Consider the following 21474-nt stretch of genomic DNA (forward strand, 5'->3'; position numbering starts at 1 on the left):
TAGTGGGTCCAACTTCACTAAGGGATGGACCTTTGAGCGCGTGAGATGCTTCTGACAGGCTCTCTCGCCAAGTGTTGCGAGATGTTTTGCGCATGCGCAATCGCATCTCTTGTATGCATGCAGCCACAAGAGCGAGCGCAAAGTGGGCTCACTCGTAGCGCACAGGCGCGCGCTCCAGCATCTGAAGAAAACAAACCAACTTGCAGCCCAGATTCAGCAGGTCGTTGTGGAACTCAGTCCAGCAGACTTGAACATCAACTCGACAAGTTGGCAACATGAACCAAACCGCGGGAGCCACCAATGCTTACCGGAGATGCTCCAAGGGGGAGAAGGTCGGATGGAACTTTTCTTTCTTCTTATGTCGCGAAGCTGTGTGTGTGTGTGGAGTGGGGCGATTGCGGGGAAAGATGAAAATGTGAAAGACTGCGGGGGGGAAAAAAAAACAAGAGAATGTGGGTGGAACGCGAAGAAAGAAACCCTACGGGTGTGCGTGCGTAATTGTTGGTATGCGCTGTCAACACGCAAAATCGCACGATCATTTCAATTCACGACACGTTTAGCGTCTTATCTGTCCTTGGCGGAGCTCACGTTCCCATATTTTGACTTCAATAGGCACTTGAGGTCTTTCCATATTGTGAAACTAATCAGTCGTACTGGAGGAGGTGTCCCTAATGAAGTGACGGAGTGAAAAGTCTGCACAAAGAATAAATAAATAAATGATAATAGATAAATAAATTGTATATATATATATATATATATATATTTCTTTATTTCTTTATTTAATACATTTAATTTAATATATTTATTATATTTCATTTTATATATATATATATATATAATATGTGACGTCACACAAAGCCATATATATATATGGCTTTGTGTGACGTCACATTTCGGTTTCCCAAGTACTTCTGGTTATTGTAGTGCTCTCTGACGCTTCATTTCCCTTTCTCAACGCTTTCTCAGCACTTTCTTGTTTGCACAGAAAATAGCAGTAGTGCTGATTTTAGCCACAAGGTGGCGGTATGACACAACTCGTTGGCCTCAGTGACTTTGCTGGCCATCAACAGAAAGTATTTGTTTATATATGGATATATAACTTATCTTTTACGTTGAATATACTGCGACGATTTTTGTAAGATAAATTAAAAATATTGCTGTCCTCGTAAACTCCCGTTATGTTAAATATGAGGTTCCTCCTGGTGTTATTCCAGGACTTGTTCAGGAGTTCTTCAGAATGTTATTATTGGCCTTATTACAAGACTTAATCCATGTTTGTTTCTGGTCCATGTGTTGTTCTGGGCATGATTCCAAGTGTTATTCCAGGGTTTATTCCGGGTGTGATTGGAGCTCTTGTTGCAGTTTGCCAAAGCAGCAAATGTATCGCTCCAAGATGGGCTGCGGGGCGGCCTCGTTCATTAGCGGCTGCACGGGCCAACGTGCCAAGTATGGATTGGCTTGTGACGCTGCGGGATTTCATCTTGCACGTTTATTCCTTCAACACCCTCGCGGGACTCCATGGAAATGATTATCGATGTCCTCCGGCGGCCCAACGTTTGTCTCGATCACGTCGCCAATTTGTCGGCCACACGTCGCTAATTAGCGCCGGAAATCTTTCCGCTTGTCGTCTTCATCGTCACTTTTCTCCGTTTGTTTGGACGAACATGATTCTGTTGACACATGGATGCGTTTGTGATTTTTTTTATCACAGAATTCTGTATTATTTAAATATTTATTTCGTTTTTTAATTTAATTTATTTATGTTATTTAAATAACACGTACAGTCGAATACGGAAAAAAACGCGTGAAAACAGAGCGGCCCTCCTCTCAGCATCTTTCTCGCTTAACGCTCGCTCTTGTAGAATTTGATATTTGTTGTTTGGCGTTCCCCGGCGAGCAGATAAACAGCTCCATCTGCAATATTGATAGCACCATAAAACCTATAGACGTGCAAATAAAGTTTTTACGCCTCAGGCGGAATTATTCATCTTTTATAGAGTGTGAAAAGCAAATTCCTAAAGCAGATAGAAACCAAGACAAGAAAAAGAAACACTGCAGATAAGTTCATGGAATGAGGTGCGACTATCTCATTGACACCTGCAGAGATTTTTTTTTTCTGTCGCTGTACCTCACATTTGTTCTACGTGCTTTTCCCCCCCTTGGAGCTTGACTGCAAACGTCGCCATTTGTTTTCACTTTGGCTCACGTGTGGTGGCTGAAAATCAATAAGTGACTTGTCCCAATAATCACGGAAGCTGACAGCTACAAATGGAGCCTCTTTTAATATTTAAGTCTATCATATATGATGCTTAGGCTTCACCTGTATCATATCGTGTGTTTAAGTTAGTTAAAAAAAAGGGGAAATTAGATTTCACCTTTGGTCACGTGACATTCTGCTCAAGGATTAATTATTTGCATGATTTGAGTTGGAGGTGTTTTTGGAAGATAGCACAACTGTAGATCCTGTGTTATCACTCCTGTCTTGCTCATTATTTTCCGCTTTTTGTTCTTTAAATGCACGTTTAAAAAAAATCTTGTGATGATGCGAGCCACCCAGCAGGGAGTTTCGTAGCTTTTGTTCTCGTTCGCGCTCGTAGCCTGTGGTGCTGATTACAAAGGTAAGCCGAAACTCTTGCAAACATTTATTTCTTTGGATTGTTTTGTTGTTTTGGTTTGTTAAATGTGTATCAAATTGCATTTTAGGGACTTTTGTCATGTTTGTGCGCCACCTAGTGGTCTGGGTGACATTTTGCTGATTTGATTTTATTACAATGGGGAAAATTGGAGTCCAGTAAATTGAGTTACAAGTTTGGACAGGGATTGTAGCTTGTAAGTCAAGGTAGCACTGTATTGACTTGTAACTGCGTGACATCCCATTGCCGCCAAACAGACGCGGGCAATTTTCTGGATTTATTGCAAACACATTCATACTTGCAGCTGGCGGCGGCCGATATGTGTTGACTTGATAAATAGTGGCGCTCAGAAGTGTATGCGTTTGCAGCACACAACATAAACGCCGTCGCCGTCTTGGTTAAATATTGATGTTTCCCACCGATAAAAACATTCCGAGTGCAGAACTCGAGCGGCCATGTCAGCTTGTGGTACGACCCAACACGGGAGGCCTCCGCTGGAATCGGCATGCGGCGGCCTCCTGTGGCCAATTTAATGGAGCTATCCGTCAACTTTAATGCTTGTTAGAGTTGCGCCGCCTTTCATCCTTTGACACCACGCTCGGACTTGAACGTTAATGCGAGCGCGGATCTTCTTAAAGGCCTCATCTTTTATCATTAGCCTGCCAGCTCAAGCGGCAAAATGTTTAGCTTTCTTACGGCGGCGGGGTGACAATGACTAAAAGCTTCATCTCGCTTTTCCTAATTGCACACGTCTCGTGGCAGCAACGTCGTCGTTGCCGTTTGGAATTCTTCCTCCCACCACTTTTGCGCGGCTGACAAACTGATGTCCAAATTTGGACTTTTCTGTTCATTTTACGCTTGTGAGGCTTTGCGTGGAGTCGTGAAGCCCATTCGAATTTCTGACAGACGCCTGCTGCTCCAGCCAACTGCTTGATTACAATTCTCACTATGGGGTGAGGATAAATTGGAAAATAACCACAGCAACTTCTCTGTCTTGTGATGCGCTCGAGTGGCCTCTGACCTCACAAGTTTTGATCATAGATGGTGACGTCAACACAGCCGTGCTTCGGAGACGTTTTGGACTTGCATTTTGGTGCGTGTTCAAAATGGCCATTCCGGTCCAGGCAGAGAAGTCCAGCAAAGTTTTATGAAGCAAATGCATCCGCAGAACGGCACGAGCGCTAATAGACCCCCTGTGAGCGAGATGAAGGCGGTGCAGAGGAACAGCCTTTTTTTTCCCCCCTTCTGCCGGATTCATTAGAGGCGGTAACGATCCGTCCTCTGCGACAGCTCGGGGCGGGCAAGGTCAGTCGGCCCCGAGCTGTTGTACAAATGATCTTGGGCTTGGGAGATGTGTGCCTGCCATCTTTCATCCAGGACCAATAGGAGGAGATGCTTGGAACATACAAGAAAGTGTCTCAATGATAAATTTGAGATCAAAAAGTTGAGGTGAGAAGTCTGCCAAGTTGTGAGGGTGTCCACTGATTGCTACTCGAGTTCAGTGCCGACTTGCAGGCTTTTGTTACTTTCTCTACAAATTGTAGTTCTGGTGGAAACATTTTGAGCGGTTTCGTCCAAGCAGATTTTTGCTTGGTCGTTTTGCTGGCTGACGTTTTGGCCTGCCATGGGGCTTTTTTCTCTCCTTCCCGTCCTTTCGCCTCAAAGCCGGCTACTCCTGTGACATCTCGCGGCGGCCGGCCCATAACAAGTTGAGTCGCTATTGAGTCCGCTTTTTATTGCGGCCCCGCTAGCTTGTTTTGACACCGTGCAATTAATAGCTCCCCCGCCGTCGACCCCCTCATCTTTTTCCTCACTAAGTGGGATTCATGCGAGACGTGTAATTGTTCACTTTGTATTTTTCTCCAGCGGTGCGCCATCACAGCTTTTAATGCACTGTCTAAATTCAGACTTTGAGGGTTATTGATTTATAGAGCGGACTGAGCTGAAATGAAGGGCGCTGAGCGAGGTGAGGCTTGAGCTGTGTCTGTGTGTTTATTCTTCTCAAGGCCGCTAACAACCGCTAAAGTGCTTCAAATCTCTGCCCCAAGTACCAATTCATGTTGGTTGAAGGCTGCTTGACCATGAAACATTCTTAGCCTGTCCAACTGCTTCATTGACGGTAAATTGAAGCTTTTTGGCTCAGTTGGACTGCGGGTCACAAAATCGAAGCGGTCTCATTTCTTTGGAGTGGGCTCGCGTTGGTTTTTGCGCCTGGAAAAAGTACTAGAAAACCAAGGACTCGTTTTGTCCTCGGGCCAAGACCAGGTCAGACATCAAAATGGCACTTTGGCACCATCTGGTGGCATCTTAGTGGTAATTTTGAAGTGAAGCTTCATTTTTGCCTGAATAGAAAAGAAAGCTTTGCTGCGGTAATGTGAGGAGCGGTGGAAATGACTCTGTAAGCCAGCGTGCGCGCGCAATACTCTCTCCCCCCCTAAATCACGTTACTTGATCCCCCCGTATACGAGCGTTGCTTTGTATTTACGCGGGGGAGCGCGCAGCTGCCTGGCCAATCAGCACGCGCGCGCACGCGCCTGCGCGCATGCACGCATTGACCACAGACGAGCCGAGCTTGAGCCCCACGACGAGTGAAGCTTTCCACGCCAAACAAAGTCACGCAAATTGCAGAATGAAGGAGAGGAACCTGATCGAGACGGCCAAGATGCAAGGCAACGTGCTGGTTAGTGAGCCGTTCCGGTTTTTACTCCGTTTCGTGCGTGGACTTATGTTCGAAACGGAGAATTTGTTTTTGGGGGTTAACGCCCTTTTCCGCTGCACGTGAATTGCACTTCAAGAAAGTTTTGTCCTCTTTTATGAGCTCTTTCTTTTGCTTACGATGTTCTTCTGCTGCGTGGACGCGTGCGTGCGTGGATACTTCAATTTTGGATTTTGAGGAATATTGCGCTTGGATGACTGTGTGGCTTTAGTTGCTGACCGACCCAGCAGTGCTGAAATTTATAGATATTTACGAATTTGCAAATGCTGTTGACTTTTTCCTCTTGCATCAACAAGTTGTCAAGCTCACATCACAGATTTCACTTCTTTGTCATGAATTCCAGGCTTCAAAATTGACCTTGGGGCAATTTCTGATGATATGTGATGCCTCATTTTGCACTAGTGAAGTGTGATTTGTTTATTGCTCCATAAACATTCAAGGAGACGCTTAATCAGAGTTGGAGATTAAATGAAAGCAAACCGGAAAAAGTAACGACTCACTTTGAACCTGTCTTACCAAAGTCGTGATTTATGTTATGTTGTTTTTGCATCGAATGATTGAGAAGCGGAGATGATGCTCAGTTTTTTTAACAAAATATTGTTTCACCAGGCCATCTCGTGAGAATCAGCCATGTTGAATTGGAAATTTTGGCTTTTCTTGAGGCTTAGAAACAAATCTTTTGCTAGTTAATCAGTCAGTAGTTAGCTTTATTGGATGTTGTTGCTGAGTAGACAGGCTCGCTCGCTCACTTGAGGTCAACGAAGAGAAAAGCTATTCTTTTCAAGTGTGCCTTTGTTGCTTGTTTGAGCTGCACTTTTTTTAATCACCCACGCGGGAAATAAACCATGTTGTGTTTGCCCCTGATGTTGCAAACTAAGCACTTTGCGCATGACTTTGTCACCACCAGCGGCCTCACGCCGAGGAAGCTCTTGAAGCTCCCATGTGGGATCGGTTGAGTGGCGTGCAATGCACTCTGTCACATAGTCTCCAGGGAGCGGGCTGGAGAATTCGATTAGCTTCGCCGTCGTGTCCATCTTGTGTTTGGATGCCTCCATTAGAAGATGCCAGCCCCCCCCCTTCCCTCCCCTTTGTTATAGCGGCTGGGCCGTCTAATGAGATCATTAAAGCTCGCCGGGCTGAAGATGAATGAGCGAGCGAGAACCTGTTGTCGTGCAATTGCTCCATACTGGAGGCACATCAGCTCGCAGGAGCTTCCTCGCCGCCATAATCGCACGTCGTTACCGATTCATTTTTAATCATCCTATTGATGTTGGAGATTCATTTGAATTAATTGGAGGGCTCTTGAAGTCCTCGTGGACTTTTTCTCGCTGCACAATCACGTATTTTTCTCTGGATCTAAACTCATAAGTGGCTCTCTGATGAGTTCATCAAAAGTTCTTTGCCGCCAAAGGTCATCTTGCTTTGATTGTCTTTATTTGGCGACGGGAAAAGCCACGCCAAGGCCTACGCGACACGAGGACAGAGATGAAACAAAATGGGGGATTCGTTTGTTGGATTAATTACTTTGGAGCGAGCCTGCCATCGGAATATGTAGCGCTCTGCGCTAGCGCCTCGGTGAAGCGGAACCAATGTGCGAAGGGCACGTTTGGAGACCCCCGCCGGAGGGGCAGATGCTCGCCGGCCATGTCGTCGGCCCAATCTGCTCGCACGCCGGGGAGGCGGCCGGCCTTATTTAGACTGTTGCCGCTCCTTCGTGCGCAAATGAAGCTAGCGGCTAGCGGGCTAGCAGCGCCACTTGATGGCAGTAAAGACAAGAAAGCTAAAACAATCAAGTTCAGTTGAGCATGGTGGAGCGTTTCGATCCACTTCATCAGCCAGCATGGAAGGGCGTGGCCTCCTACTCTGCTTGGATGGGAATGAGAGGGCCAGATCTGTGGCGACACTTGTTTGATCCTCTTGACGGATGCACGGTTGAGTGGCGCTCGCTCACCTTTGCCTTGTCATTGGCGAGCGCTGATGAGAGGCCGGCCGCCACTCGCCTCGGAATGTCTTTCCGAGCCATCATCTCGCTTCCTTTCATCTCGCTTAACCCCCCCCTCCGAGCCGTTGCATCTTTGTCAAAAGTGCGCCTCTCATCCGCACGCGCGTGACATTTCCATTTTTTTTCCCCGGCGGCAAAACGAGCAAGAAAATGTGGCCGGATTGATGGAATTTGGACATAATGAGAGGCTTTAAGTCGGAGGCTGTCAGGTGAGGGTGCATCCCGCCCCCCCACTAGTCCTCCGCCGACGCCTCGCAAAGGTCAATGTGCTGCTTAATCAAACATCAGGCGCTGTCAGCTGGACGCGGATGCTCCCGTGCTGAGTTTAAAGTTCACTCGCCGACTATCTGCCCAGCCCGGCTTGGAAACTGTCTGCTGTAAATCAATCAGCAGCTGCTTTTGATGTCGCCATCAACGTTTGGCCCGGGAGAAAATATCCACAACTCCATCGATGGCATCTTTACGTAGCTCTCCAATCCAATCGCCTGTGCAACATTAGGTGCTTAGTGTAGCGCTTAGATGGAGTGGCTCGGCTTTCAGGATTCGGCCCTTGGGTGGCGTCTTAGTGTCAGAATTGGGATTAGAGTGGGCTCCTCGGGCCGAGGTGGTTAGCATTAGCTCGTGGACGTATGCTTAAGCTTAGCGCAGGGTATCGTAAGAATAGAGTTGAAGATTAGCCCAGGCTACACTTGTGGCTCATTTTCCTGGTTGTTTGCAGCCTGAGTCGCCCCCTCGTCTGGCCGTCTTGTTCATCCATTACGGCGAGCCCTAATCAGGTTTGCCGCGGCTCATTGCTCCGCTGCGGGAACGTCTGCGCTGCTGTTGTCCCACAGCGAAATTGCATGACGACCATGATGATGTCGCTCTAATGACGGTGACTCATGCAAAGCTTTCGATGAGTTGCGTCGATATTGCTGTAATTTTTCAGATGGAGATGAAAACGTCCAGGCAGGTATCTCTGACGTTGGCAGTTTTTTTCCCCGAAAGACAAACAGGAATGACGTGAGCGCTGGATCGGGAGAAAGTTGTTGATGTTTGATGTTTGTTACTTTGCCGCGGCGAGTCTCGGCTTTCATTTCAAAACGGGGCGCCGAGGTCGAGAGTCGATGAGATGTATCGACGCGGCCAGCTCAACCCTGGCCCAATATTTGCCTTGTTTATGGCGTCGCATTAGCCGTCGGCAAACACGGCAGACGCCGGCGACGCTGCGTCAATCACCCGCGAGGCCAAGGAGACATTTGAACCTCGGCGACTTTATCCGCCGCCTGATCGCTTGCTCAAATAAAGCGATAAGGCGACGGGCGCCATGCAAATGAAATATTTGACGCCACCGCTGACCTCGGCGAACGACGAGACGAGCACGCGTCTGGCAAAAGCGAGGAGCTGCTTGTGAACGCACGCCACGTTCACCTTCGGGGCCGTCAGACTCCAACGCTCCTTTTTCATCTTGCCGAGCGATGAGGCCGCCTCCTGGTGGGGGAGGGGGGAGCGGCCCGAGGGGATGTGGCAATGCTTTGTCCGTCTTGCACGTCGCTCCTGCTTCTAATCTTTGGGCAGTGATGTGTGGGGGGGCGTCACTCACTCCATGCGTGCTAACAAGGACCCGCTTGACTGTCCAGAAAGACTCCGTTTCACGTTTTGTTTCCTCCCGTCCGCCGCTTCAAAGTTGGACGAGCTCCAGTTATCTGTCGGACGGGGCGACGAGGAGCAGATGGGCGGAACGGCAGTAGCAAGGTTACGTCTGATGCCGATGCGGTGGGTTGCATTTGGCTGCCCGTCATGGCGGGCCTGCGCAAACCCCCACCGCTCACGGCCCAGCCCTGCGGTCCAGATGAACCGGCGGGCCGTCGAGCGCTCTGACCTTGGACAAAAATATACAGGAGTCAAATCCGAAGTACTGCTAAACTGAGAAACAATGGCAGAGATTTGTGTTGCCCGCCACACAAAGCCGCCATGAATTTTTTTTCCCCCCCCCCTCAGAGGTCGTCGAGAGGCTCGATGAGCGCGAGCGTCGGCAGCGCCTCGTCAAACCGGCCAATAAGTTGGAATTACCTCCCCTGACCTCCGGGGCTATTTTTTTTTCTTCTTCATTTTGTCTCCTCCTTTATTGGTAACCCGAGGGGACACCGCTACGTCCGCAGTGAGGATTTGGCCAAATGAAAGGCGGAGATGGCCACGCCTCCTCTTGGCTGCTCTGTCAGTGTTTGGCTAAATTGTCTCAGCCAAAGACTTGCCGTGACTCGATGGGCCGCTTTGAGTAACTGCATCTCAATTCCTGGATGCAAAACCCGTCCCAATACTTTTGTCCACATACTTGAGTGTTTATGGAGCCCGTTTAGCGTTGACTTTAATGCGCGACTGCACTTTTTTTTTTTTTTAAACGCAACATAAATTCTCACTGCCCGCAGCTTCCCTGCGATCCTCGGGAGATGGTTGCCGCAATTTACGAGGGCAAATTGCGGGGGGGGCGTAAATCTCGTCACGGCGTTCGTTTCTACTGACTTTGGGCAGTCTTGGGCCTGAAGTGATGTACAGTAGTTATTTTTTCCCGGTTTGAAAGTGCTTTATTTTCTTCTTGCAATGAACAAATGGCTGCTTTTGGACTTCAACATCCTTCACACATACAGAGCGTCACTGTCAGCGGCTGCATGATTTCATTTTCAAATCTTTGGACCCACTTTGGAGGTTTCTTGAAAGAAAGAGGTGGAAGAATGCGGCGTGTACAGGAGAGAGGGAGCAAAGTCCGAACGGATCCCCACGTAACCGAGTGTGACACGATGTGATTGATGGGCGCCTGCTGACCCGCTCCGGGATTGGCGGGTTTTATGACCGGGACGCCTGGGGGTGCTCCTCTTGCGCCGGGAACTTTTTCTTTTTTTTTTTTTTAAGAGTGAGCAACGACGACATGATCGGTAGCTAATTGCCTCGTGCAGGCAGCCGCCTCCAAAGTGGCCAGCACCAACGTGTGGCTGTGCGTCGCCACGCATACTGATCGCGTACACGCGACTGCAGCTCATTCGTCTTCATCGAGGCAATTAAGGCCGATTGATTGAAAGAGTCCCCGTCAGGCCTTGTCAAGTAAAACTCTCTTGATGTACGATCCTCGAAAGACAATACACGATGATTTACGCCGGCGCCGGCGAATGCGAACGACTCAGCGTTCCGGTAGAGCGAACGCCGCTGTTCCTGCGGCCTTTGTGTTGACCCGCGTTGCTGACTTGGCGCTTTTGCTCGCTCTCCAATGTTGTGTTGCGGTACGCTATGTGTCACTTGTGCAGCCGAGTGGCACGCAATTTCTCCATTTTGCCGCTTTTGAGGCGGAACCAAGTGCCGCTCGTGTTTCCTCACTTGAGACTGAGTGCTGCACTTTGCTCTCTCACGCATATATTCTTTATCCTCTGGGAAGCGCGGCGATTAAGGTGGCTGACTTGTGCGGAACGGTGGAAGTTGCGTTTGACGTTTCTGGACAGCCCCGAGCAGACTGTTTTGTAGCACGTTTGGGTCCTTTTGAACTCGATAGCTGCTTTCTCTCTCTCCATCAACTGTTGGATTTGTCGACATCTCGCTGAGCTGTCAAAACTACAAATCAAGCCTCAGGGGATTTTTTTTGTCTTTTTAATTCCCCAGCCGTCTTTTCTTCTCTCGTCCGTGCGAGAGCGTTGACGCGTGGTCGGAGGTGAGAGAAGTGAGATGTGTGAGGCTTTCGTAGTCTTATTTTAGGCCTTTTCGCTTCGTGAATGTTGATGTGTGTGTGTCAGCCGATCCAGCCCCTCTTGCTCCTCCAACTTCCTCGGTTGTCCATCATGAAAGGTTTTTGTGTTGAGCAGTCGTACCGGTCGCAAAAGTGGCATTTTCTTCATCAACTGATACATTTACGACATGAAATGAAGCCGTAAATAATACGTTCATTGCGTCCGTAAAATTTAATATGCGCTGTGCAGTATCGAAGCGCTGCAATAAATCCGCACGTAGACAATCGAGTGGCAACTAAAGTACAAATGAATCACAGCGTTGAGAAGATGCAGTCATAAAGTACTTGCCAAAAAGATGTGCTTCGGAAAATGGACGGATGAATGAACAGCAATATTTAGACTTCGGAAGGAGCCTCACACTCGTGTAGTATTTATCCTCCATATGGAACAACAGTGAAATCAGTGCCGCAACGACGAGCGGAGCTACGTTCTTCAAAGTTGTTATTGGCTGCCGCAAAGAGATGAGGACCAAGTCTCGATGATTTGTAGTCCGAGAGTGGTTTTAGTCGGGCCCCCGTCCCGTCATTCCGACCCCAACGGTTCAGAGCGGGAAAAGCAGCCAGCAGGTACGGCTTGCCTTTTAAATCCCGCTTTGAAATGCGCTAGCTCGACGTCTCTATTGCAAATTGGCTTCTTCTCGCTCTTCCAAATGTGCGCTTTATACGGCCCCATTGATTACACCGCCCCCTTCCTCGCCCACTCCCCCCCCCAAGCGAGCGGCGCGGGATTGAAGGTGCGTGCAGGTTTATGATAGTACTCGCGGTGAAAAATGGCCCCCATCAGAGAAATGTGGCACGGTGCTCAAAATTCATGGCTTCTCTGCCTCTCACACAGCCGAGCGTCTTTTTCTACTCTTTGCTCTCCCGTCTAGGCTTTCTTCTTTTTTTGACAAGGTCAAAGCTCGCTCACATTTCTCGCTGCACACGCTCGCTCGTTGGCGTACGACTTGTGTCAACTTTGATGGCGCCCCAAAGCGCTTTTCTCGGCTCAATATTGCACCAATATCAACGCCTGTGGCAAAGCACTACCGCGGCTAGACGATCAATTTACTTCCATCAAATGGAGAGAAGACACGAGGGTTTTAAAAATCCATTTAAAATAAGAATTTCAAGCTGAATCTTTGTGCAAATTAACACATTTTTAAAAAGAATTTAACGACACAAATCATAAATTAGAGAGCACATTTAGGTTGGCCGCTATTTGGATATTCAAAGAAATATCATATGTGAGTCTCTGTCGTTGTTTACATGTAGCTTGTCACTTGGATTGCCGCCTCCGTGTGCCCGCTGAAGGCATGTGCACTCAATATGGTGTGTGTGTGTGTGTTTTTGTGCGTGTCATTCCTGGGAGGCTCTGCGTGAGGCGTGCTAGCATGAAATGAGAACACAGCCGTCATAAATCACTGATGGGTTGGATGCCCTCGCAAATGTGAATGTTTTTGACGGCCACGCTTTTGCCTTCACAACCAGTCTGAAATACATATTTGGATGAGGTGAGGGGGGGGAGGGGGGTAAACATGCTGCATTGTTGAGGGGTGCGCATGTTGAAATACACCAACTGGACACTTCATTAGGTACAGCTAGAGAATGTCATCAGTGATGGAGATGATGTTGTGACCTGTTGGTCTTTGAAGGGGGGCAGAAGAATGCATCCGAGTCAGCCAGCTGCAAAACATCATGTCAGACAGCCCATCAAGATGCGGCACGGTTGCTCCTTTGCTGACAATCGTGCGCTGGGTCCCGGTGAGGGCCATTCCTAATATTTGGTCTCCCCTGCACCTTGAGCGTCATGCAAATTAAGCGCGTGCTTGTGCTCAGCAACATGAACTGCACCATTCTGCTGCAACCTAGTGGACTACTGTCTTAAATCAACGCCAATCATTCTAGGAATCATGTCATGAATCAATCAATCTATCAATCAATCGGACCTAACCCAAAAGCAAATGATAAATACTTTGATATTGTCTTTCTTATTTAGATCAACTTCAATGCTGCTGCCTCACTATTCTTTTTTCCGGTTGGTCAGTGACGCATGGATACACTGCTGTGCACTTTTCTTTTATATATAAACAGCGAGGGGGGGGGGGGGGGGGGGTGAATGGTAAGCCATTTTTTGCAGCGGTCTGTTGTGTTGCAGCAGCCGAGTAATTGAGTCAGCGTGGGTATAATGCATTTAGGAAGCTGTCTGCGTTTGTGCCGTTTTATAACAGACCACCTTTGCGCCAGCCTCTTCTTTCCCAGCATGCTTTGCACATAAGCAGACAGAGCTTGAAGTACAAACTGATTTTTGCACCTATTGTAGCAAATGTCACATTCCGTTTATTTATATTCATAAAAAAATCGACATGTGTGACCACCTATTCTATATCCGCCATTCTTTTGATAATCAATTAGGATGATTTTAGCTTCCATCAAAAAAGATGCTCATATGTTAGTCAGTCAGGAGTGAAATAATATGGGATCGATAAAGAAAAAAAAAACAGCCTTTGAGGCTTTCTTGCACCATTTAATCCACACGGTGGCGGTGTTGCTCTCTGCACGGAACTCGCACAGTTCGCAATGCCGATTAAAGTCGTCACGTCACGTTCACTCCGACCCCACTCAGACGCAGGAAAAAGAGGCTGCGGGTTCTTTACACTCGAATGGCTCATAATCGGCTGTGACGTCACCACTCTTCAAACGTGCACGTGGGCGACGCTGTGCATGAAGTCAAATCCCTCTGTAGTCTGATCATCCGGTGCCTGTTTAAGCTGTCCGCGGTGCTGAAGCTGAAGTTGGTTAGAGAGATGATATCGGGTTTGGCGCTGTCCGTGGTGCTGAAACTCACAGCGAGAGCGCTCTCCGCTGTGCTGAAGCACATATCGGCTGTTGCAGTGACCGCGGTGCTGAAACACCATTTTTTGGGGGGGGAGGGTTGTTAGCAGCGCTGAAACTGGAGTTGGTCGAGGTGCTATCCGTGGTGCTGAAATACCAGTTGCCGCTTGTGCTATCAGTGGTTCTGAAAATGGAGTTTGGATGGTCTTACCTGCGGTGTTTAAATAGAAGTCTGTGGTTTTGAAAGCCGTAGGTGCTGTCAGTGGTGCTGAAACGGAACTTGACTGTAGTGCTATCAGCAGTGCTATAACTAGAGTTTGGTATGGTGCTAACCGCAGTGCTGAAATTTGAGTTTACTGCCGTGCTGGAACTGAAGTTGACCGCAGTGCTATCCATGGTTCTGAAAATAGCGTTGGTGGGGTGCTAGCCCTGGTGCTGAAACTGAATTGGCTGGAGAGCTGTATGCAACACCGAAATGAGCAACTTGAAAACCTGATACATTAATTTATATCTTAGTATTTTTTTCTATTCTTAGTTTATCTAAAGTTTCGACTAAAAAAAGTCTCTGCTGTGCATTTCGTCCATCCCGAGTCCCCACCGAGCTGGTGTTGGTTGTGCAGATCATCAGTGCGTTTGAGCCGAACATGAGCTTGATTCATTTAGTGCCGCTCGAGGTCTTTGTTAGCGCGTTAAGTCCCGGCTGAGCTGAAATCGATGCAAGCGCTCCGTTATGTTCCCTCCTTGTCAATCTTGAAGGGAGACGGATGGATGACTTCTCATCCGAGCTGCGACGGTCCACGTGAGGATCATTTTAAAAGCCTTTCCTCGCGCTTCGAGAGTTTCTCCTTGTCAGGCCTCCGCTTTGTGTCGTAATGAGGCCTTCCCCCTTGCCGCCGGTGACATTTTCATCCCGCCAAGCCGACCAGGGCGCCGAGCCGACGAGGGCTCCGTCCCACCGGGATCAAGGGCTCTCCCGCCCGCCTGCCCGCTGGGCCGCCCCCCGTCGAGCGAACTTCAAAACCCCCTTTGACTCGAGCCTCTGCTTTCAAGCAGCACAGCCAAGATCTTTTTGACTGATGTCATTTTGGAGATCAGCCAACGTGTTTTGGTCATCTCGTTGCAAGATTGTTTCTTGAGTTCTGCTCCAAATATGCCCTCGAGTGGTAGCATGACTTATTACACAAGTTATTAATATAACAAGGTATATAGTCTCTCGCCTCTGTAAAGAGTGACATTACTGCCGTACTAAGAAGCTGAGAAGAGCTGACTCGCCAGTGCAGTACTGTCTGTGTTATAGTGCCCCCGTGTGGTCAAGGCGCACACATACCAGAATGATAGCTTGATTGCATTTGGACAAAAAAAAAAAAGATTTTAATGACCATGACTGATTCCTTCTGATATTTTGGGTCTTAAGCGAGTTGATTTTGGAGTTGAGTTCAAATCGTCACCTCCCCCTCCCCTTTTTGTTTGTTTCTGCTCCGAGCCTCTGCAGTTTCCTCTTTTAAGTCAGCCCAGCACCTCTCGTTTCACACTCGTTAATTAGACGGCTCCTCGGGTAGCGTTTAGGCTGCTCAACTAAAAACAGTTAAAAGAAAAACAAAAGTCCAAATAGATCTTTACTTTTGCAATCAAAGGTGTCGTCCCGGTGGTGTGATTTTCTTGTTTCCACTCTCCGCAGTGAGTAAACATCTATTTTCTTTCTTACTTTTTTTTTCTTTTGCAGTCATCTTGTTGTGTCGGGGTGGACCAATCAGCACACTGGTAATGAGACTCTGGAGATATCAGAGGCAGACCTGGCGGTGACACGCATACACGGGCTGGGCGCGATGTGTGTGTGTGTGCGCGCGTGTGTGTGAAGCTCCCGTCACGTACTTTTGCCAACCAACTCGTCACACTTAAGTCTGCACTCTAATGGCTTTGCGGCTGCACGTTGCATTAAGACGGGGAGGAGCAGATAAACACACACACACGCACGCACACACACACGGTCGCATCTTAATATCACAACACGCACACACGCAGGGGAAATTGTATTTCTCTGATTGCCATCCATGAGAAGGCACAAATGGAAAATTCTCCCTCCAGGATGGGCAACAATAAAGTATGCCTGTTTTCTAGAAAGTCACGTGGGTTCTTTTTTTTTTTGCTTTCTTTTCCTCAAGTACTGGAAGGAAAGATTTGTTGGAAATGCAAAAATAAAATGCAGAGGAGACGTTCCTCAATTCAACCTTCGAGCTCTTCGAGAAGACGCTAGCAAACTGCAGCTGCCATCCAAACGCTCCAACGGTTAGCATCGTTAGCCATTTTAGAATTAGTAACTATTTATTTTGAAGTAAGCACTTAACTTTGCCCAAACGCTTTTAAAGTAAAGATCAATATCCATTCATTTGAAGAAAAAAAGTAGCTCATTGTTTCCGATGATGTCATTGCTATGTTTTTTATAAGGTACCATATTACAAAGTGCAATTATTAAAAAACACATTACGGTTTTTGTGTGTGAGGAGGGGGAGTGGCATCTCCATTCATCTCAACGATCTAATCATGATATCGTTTTTTTGTGGATTACTATATTTATATATCCCTTAAGTACTAACTCCGGAATGAGCAACAAATTGTTAGCACAGCCGCTGACAATGTTGGTGTGCACTTCACGCGGTTGTGCTAACATCGCCGCTCGCAACACATTATGGTGCGATCATTTGCCTGACTCAGCAGATTACATCCGGGCTCACTCGCGGGCTTCACGTCATAAAACCTTACGACTGTGTGTCTGTGTGTGTGCGCTCGTTCGTGGGGATGCTAAAAGCGGCGCATGAAATTTAACACTGGCAAACTATTGGCGTAAAAGCGCCGGCGGGCCCGGTCAAAAGGCTCCTTGTCGAAAAGCACAATCACAAGCCTCACAAGTTTGCCTAATGGAGGTCACCATAGCAACGGATGTCCAGCATTTGTGTGTTGTGACCTTCTAAGAGTAGGTTGCTAAGGACTTTGACTTGATGTTCCCTCCGCCTCGTCCATTAGTGCTCCCTTCGATGAACTGGAGTCGTTTTGCTTGCTCTCTTTCGGGTGCTTTGAATCGATCATGGATTTGTTCGACTCTTCTGCAAAGATGATGTAATCACTTGGGGCGTGCGTTACTTTGCCACTTATGAGGCGTCAATATAATTTTGGCATCGCCTTCATCTGGCTAATTTGCTGACATAGGCTAATTTCTGAACGCGGCTTCAAAGTCGGCTTAGGGTAAGGCGACTTAACTTTTTCCTCCCGCTCCGTCTGCTGGCAGCGACAGATGGCGCAAGATAACGAGCGCAAAATTTATTGCCGGCCGCTGCGCTTTCCAGGCTTTTGCGGCCCGGCAAAATGAAGCACACTCCACACAAGAGCGCGCACGCATTTTCGCTTTTGATGCTTCACTTATTATTTATGAGCAGATGCTCTGTTGTTCCAAAATCAACTTTGTGGCTCGTTTGGAAAATGTCGGAAAGCTTGTTTTTGGAGAGGTGGGTTGCTGGTCCAAATGAAGCTTCCGGGCCGATCCGGGATTTTTTTTATTTTTTAAATCTTTTTTTTTTTTTAATTTGTTGGGCGGCTGTGCGCTCCATCCCGGTGGATGAATGTGCCTTGCCCCGGCTGCCCGCGTGAGGAACGACCCTCAGATGGGAAGCGACTGCAGCGCTACAAATGATGCCCCCCCCCCCCCCCCCCAAACACACTCCAGTAGTGGTTGCCGTGGGAGTCGGAGAGTGTATCGTTCGAGTTGTTTTCTCCTTCCACAGCTAATATTGCCAGGCCCCTGTTGAGAGCTTTTGTATTCCGCCAACGTTTGCGATCAAAAAGTGGAGAAAATAAGCTTTTGAAAACAAAACAAAAAGAGTGACACAAATGATGATGTCATGGTAAGACTGCTGTGATTTGAAGTCCATTTTTGTTTTCCTGCTGCGGCGTCACGTGAGCGTCTTGTGCGGCCACTTGGGCGTTTGAATGATGGCTGAGTGATGGGGCTTATCAATCATTCATGTCATTTTCTTTCGGCGCAAACACGGCTTCTGAGGCTGGAGATTTTTCCGCAGACTCGCAATTGAACGACTTTAGGAATTTTTGGTCCTCAGATAAATTCCGCAAGTGAAACGAGTCGTTTGATAGCACGCCGAGCATCGTTAATAACCTGTCGTGGCCCGCTCTTGGTTGATGTATTTATGTCTCCATCTTCAACTTGCGTAAGCCGCCGCTGACACCAGCAGGATGAAGAATGAACAAATGTCATTTTCATGTGATTAAGATCCTATCTATTTTTTTGCTTTCTCTGATTGCAGTGTGTTTTATTTTAATAAGGTGGAGCTTCTGTGTCGGAAGAGTCCCTCATGGAATTTTCCAAATCGAAATGAGATGGGCATAGAGATAATTCATTACTGCCTTTTTTGTCAGCGTGGCATTCAAAAAAAGTCAAGCTTGTGTTGCCGTGATCAAAACTCGGATTTTGAAGACGAGTGGGCGACGCACCGAGGCAACGACGACTTATTAAGAGTCGCTCTGCACACCCACGTCGTTTGCGCGCGAGCTCCCGCTTGGATTGAATCGGCTCACGGCATGTCGAAAATCAGCGAGATGCTTTTAATCACTTTGCGTGGGCTGGGCCAAGGTCGTCGTCACGGTTACCGTTCTGCCACACGGCGGGTTTCTTTGACAGGTCCAAAAAGTTGACATACCAACATGGTGCCTGGTGCATTTCCAAAAGGACACTTTGAGCCAGACTTTTTGGGTCAGGCTCATCATCTGGCTCTAATGGCGGCGTAAACACTTTAGCGCTGATTGTTCCCTCTGCGCCGGCTCGTTTGCAGGTGTTGAATTACCTCCGCCCGCGCCGCACCTCCCCTCCGCACTCGCCAGTCGTCAATAAGTCACGTTGCAGTTTATTACGAGGCACTCCTGGAACAGCCCGGAGTAGAAAAGGCCGTCTCGGCCGAGCTCCATTAGCCTTTATGAAAGGGCGGGGTGGAGTTTGGTGATGGAGGGCTGGATGGACGGATGTTGTTTTTGTCTGCCTGCGCTAATGGGCCAGCCCGGGGCGGGGTGGGGCGGGGCCGGCTGAAGAAGGGAAGCGCCCGTGGGATGCCGGGGCAGAACCTCCGCGCTGTGGAAAGGACGACAAGGTGTACGCCGTCGCCACGATGATGTTCGAGCATCCCTTGGCGACGCCGCTGGGCCTCGGCAGGAAGCCCTCCAGGGTGGAGACAGCCAAGAGATACTGGAGGGTGAGTTGCGAATGCGGCCACATGTGGAGCATGCCCATTGGCCGCTTCATTAGGTACACCCACACAATCAATCATGGAACTTACTCCACTTGTAAATGGGCTTTTTTTTTGCAATCTCCTGATTTTTTTTAAAGGTTTGCAAACGACGTGAGTAAGTCACGTGCCGCAACGATCGCGCTCGAAGTTCGCCGCCGCCGACAATCGGACCCGCTGACTGCCTCTTGAAAGGGCGTTGCGCTTGGATAACACGTTTGAAGATGAGCACAAAGGCGAGCGTGCGTGAGAAGATGAGAAGCAAAGACGTGAAGACATGCCAGTTGAAGTTTTGCCTTCCGTGGCCGCTGAGAGAGGAAAGTGAAGCAAAGTGAGTGACGCGGCATCAAAGCCAATTGTGCTCTTTGTCAGCGAGCCGCCGTCTGTCTTGTTCAACTCTAACGAACAAGCTACGTTAATGGGGGTCCTCGGACGCATCTAAATGAGTCGTTCAGCAGAGTCAGAGTCAAACAAATGCGTTTGGGAGCACCATCTTTGGGTTTCGGGAGCAGCTGTGTCCGTTTTTTTTTTTTGTCAGACAAATGTAGTGCGGCGGAACTAGCACAAGAAAAAAAGTAATGTGACAGATCCATCTGCCCCTGAGAGGCTTCTCGCAAGCCTTCCTGAACTTTTAAAAGGTTCTGCCAGGCTCAAAGTCCGAGGAGCGGAGGCAAGGCAAGTCGATATCAACCACCTGCGGGACAATAAAAGCGCCGGCTGGTCCTGAATAGCGATGCCAGGCAGCCCCTTTTCGGAACCTAATCGGGTCTGACCTGATGCCTCCGTGCGCCGCTAACTTGTACTCAAGCCAAATCGGGTCCAAGTCGGTAGCTGGGCTCATGTTTGCCTTGCCTGGTGAGTTGGCTTCCCGTTTGAATAGAGAGACGAGCAGAAATGAACCCAAGTTGAATGTTTTGTTCAGCGCTTTGCTCTCTATTGGTTGCGCTCACTCGAGCAACCGCGCAAGATGCCTTCATTGGCAAGGTTTAACAACATTGCGGTTCCGAGACGTTTGTAATTGTCGGCGGCATGGCGCCAAGCCAAAGCTCTCCCGCTTTGTGCGTGCGTGCCGCCTTCAACGAGAAGCCTTTTACGTTGCCATCAAATATTTATGTTTTAACTGCGACGTTAATGAGCGTGCCCGTTTTGGCGCGGACTTAACGGTGCATTTGTCTATTGGCCCGCCCGCTTCGAATGCATTATGACTTGCTCCATTTCACCCCTAGGGGCGCTATTTGACGGACGCTGTCCTTGGTCTTGTCCGAGCAGCAGCCGGGTGACACGTTTTGACGCCGCCATTAATTGGACGCGGATTTAAGCTGGCACTCGTCCGCTTTTCTAAGAGCCTCGGCTAGTGAAGATCCGTGTCCATGCAAAATTTTCCTCCTCACAGGGGAAGAATAAAAAAAAAATGTCTCGCTGTGATGAGGGGACTTGTTGGCCCAGCGTGACAAATCCGTTCCCCCGCCGAACGCCGTTTTTCACAGAGCGCAAGTCGCTGTCCGCACCTGAAGCGCCGGCTGGCGTTGTTGTCCGCTTTTAAGGTCACGGCGAGCTGCGGCGAGGCGGCACTTGTGCATCAGTCACGCTCTTGTTGCTATTGTCTCCTGGCCCCTCGGGGTGGGGGCGAGACGAGCAGGCTGTTTGGAACATTTCTCATTTGGGGCGAGAGCGGCAAAAGGCTGAGCCCAGCGCTTTTCGTGCAACGGGGGAATGCGGCAGTGGCGGCTTCTCCTTCCCATGACGCTCTCCTCAGAACGACGTCTGGCTTTTCTTCACGAACTGAGTGAAGCAATTTAATATTCTCGCCATCATCTCGTCTGGCCATTATCTATTTGTATCAGTGGAAAGCAGAAGATGGGCTCGTTGACTCGCTCGAGTAGGAAGGCCCGCGAGTGTGGCTGTCAAAGTGCCTCCATTGCATTTCCAAATGAGCCCTGATCTTCTCGTTTGCAAAGCAGTGCCTTTTGGATGGGCATCCATAAATACTCCTCATGCGAGCGCGCGGATGCAGCCATTACCATTCATGCATTATTCACGCGGACGTTAAGGGGAAAATTGCTTGGGAATTAGCCCATCTTGCCATGTTCACAAAAATGTAAATTCCGATCCAACATCAGCACTTTTTTTTCTGGTAACACACCAAAATGGAAAAGCTCTCTTCCTTGGCCCGTGTCCCAGACAACATTTTCTGGAGAGAGAGCTTCACTCCTTGGCCTCATGAATGTTTTTTTTTTTTCTTTTCCCATCGATTGTGGCTTAATTCACATGCA

General features: G+C 48.5%; 1 protein-coding gene across 3 annotated transcripts in view; it reads left to right on the plus strand.

Moving 5' to 3' along the window:
- Nucleotides 1–126: 126 nt before the first annotated feature.
- Nucleotides 127–21474, plus strand: part of LOC148380927 (A-type potassium channel modulatory protein DPP6-like) — a 42253-nt gene continuing 20905 nt past the window's right edge. The window contains exon 1 of one of the 3 annotated variants that reach the window (XM_088363835.1): nucleotides 127–332. In XM_088363835.1, the coding sequence (XP_088219961.1) occupies nucleotides 276–332 (57 nt within the window). In that variant the 5' untranslated portion in view covers nucleotides 127–275. Of the gene's footprint in view, nucleotides 333–5094; nucleotides 5314–19008; nucleotides 19169–21474 lie in introns of those variants that run through there. The other 2 variants (XM_088363833.1, XM_088363834.1) reach the window with 2 other exon arrangements.

Source organism: Syngnathus floridae, chromosome 20 (assembly GCF_059516105.1).
Source record: "Syngnathus floridae isolate MCC-2025c chromosome 20, RoL_Sflo_1.0, whole genome shotgun sequence".
Classification (NCBI taxonomy): domain Eukaryota; kingdom Metazoa; phylum Chordata; class Actinopteri; order Syngnathiformes; family Syngnathidae; genus Syngnathus; species Syngnathus floridae.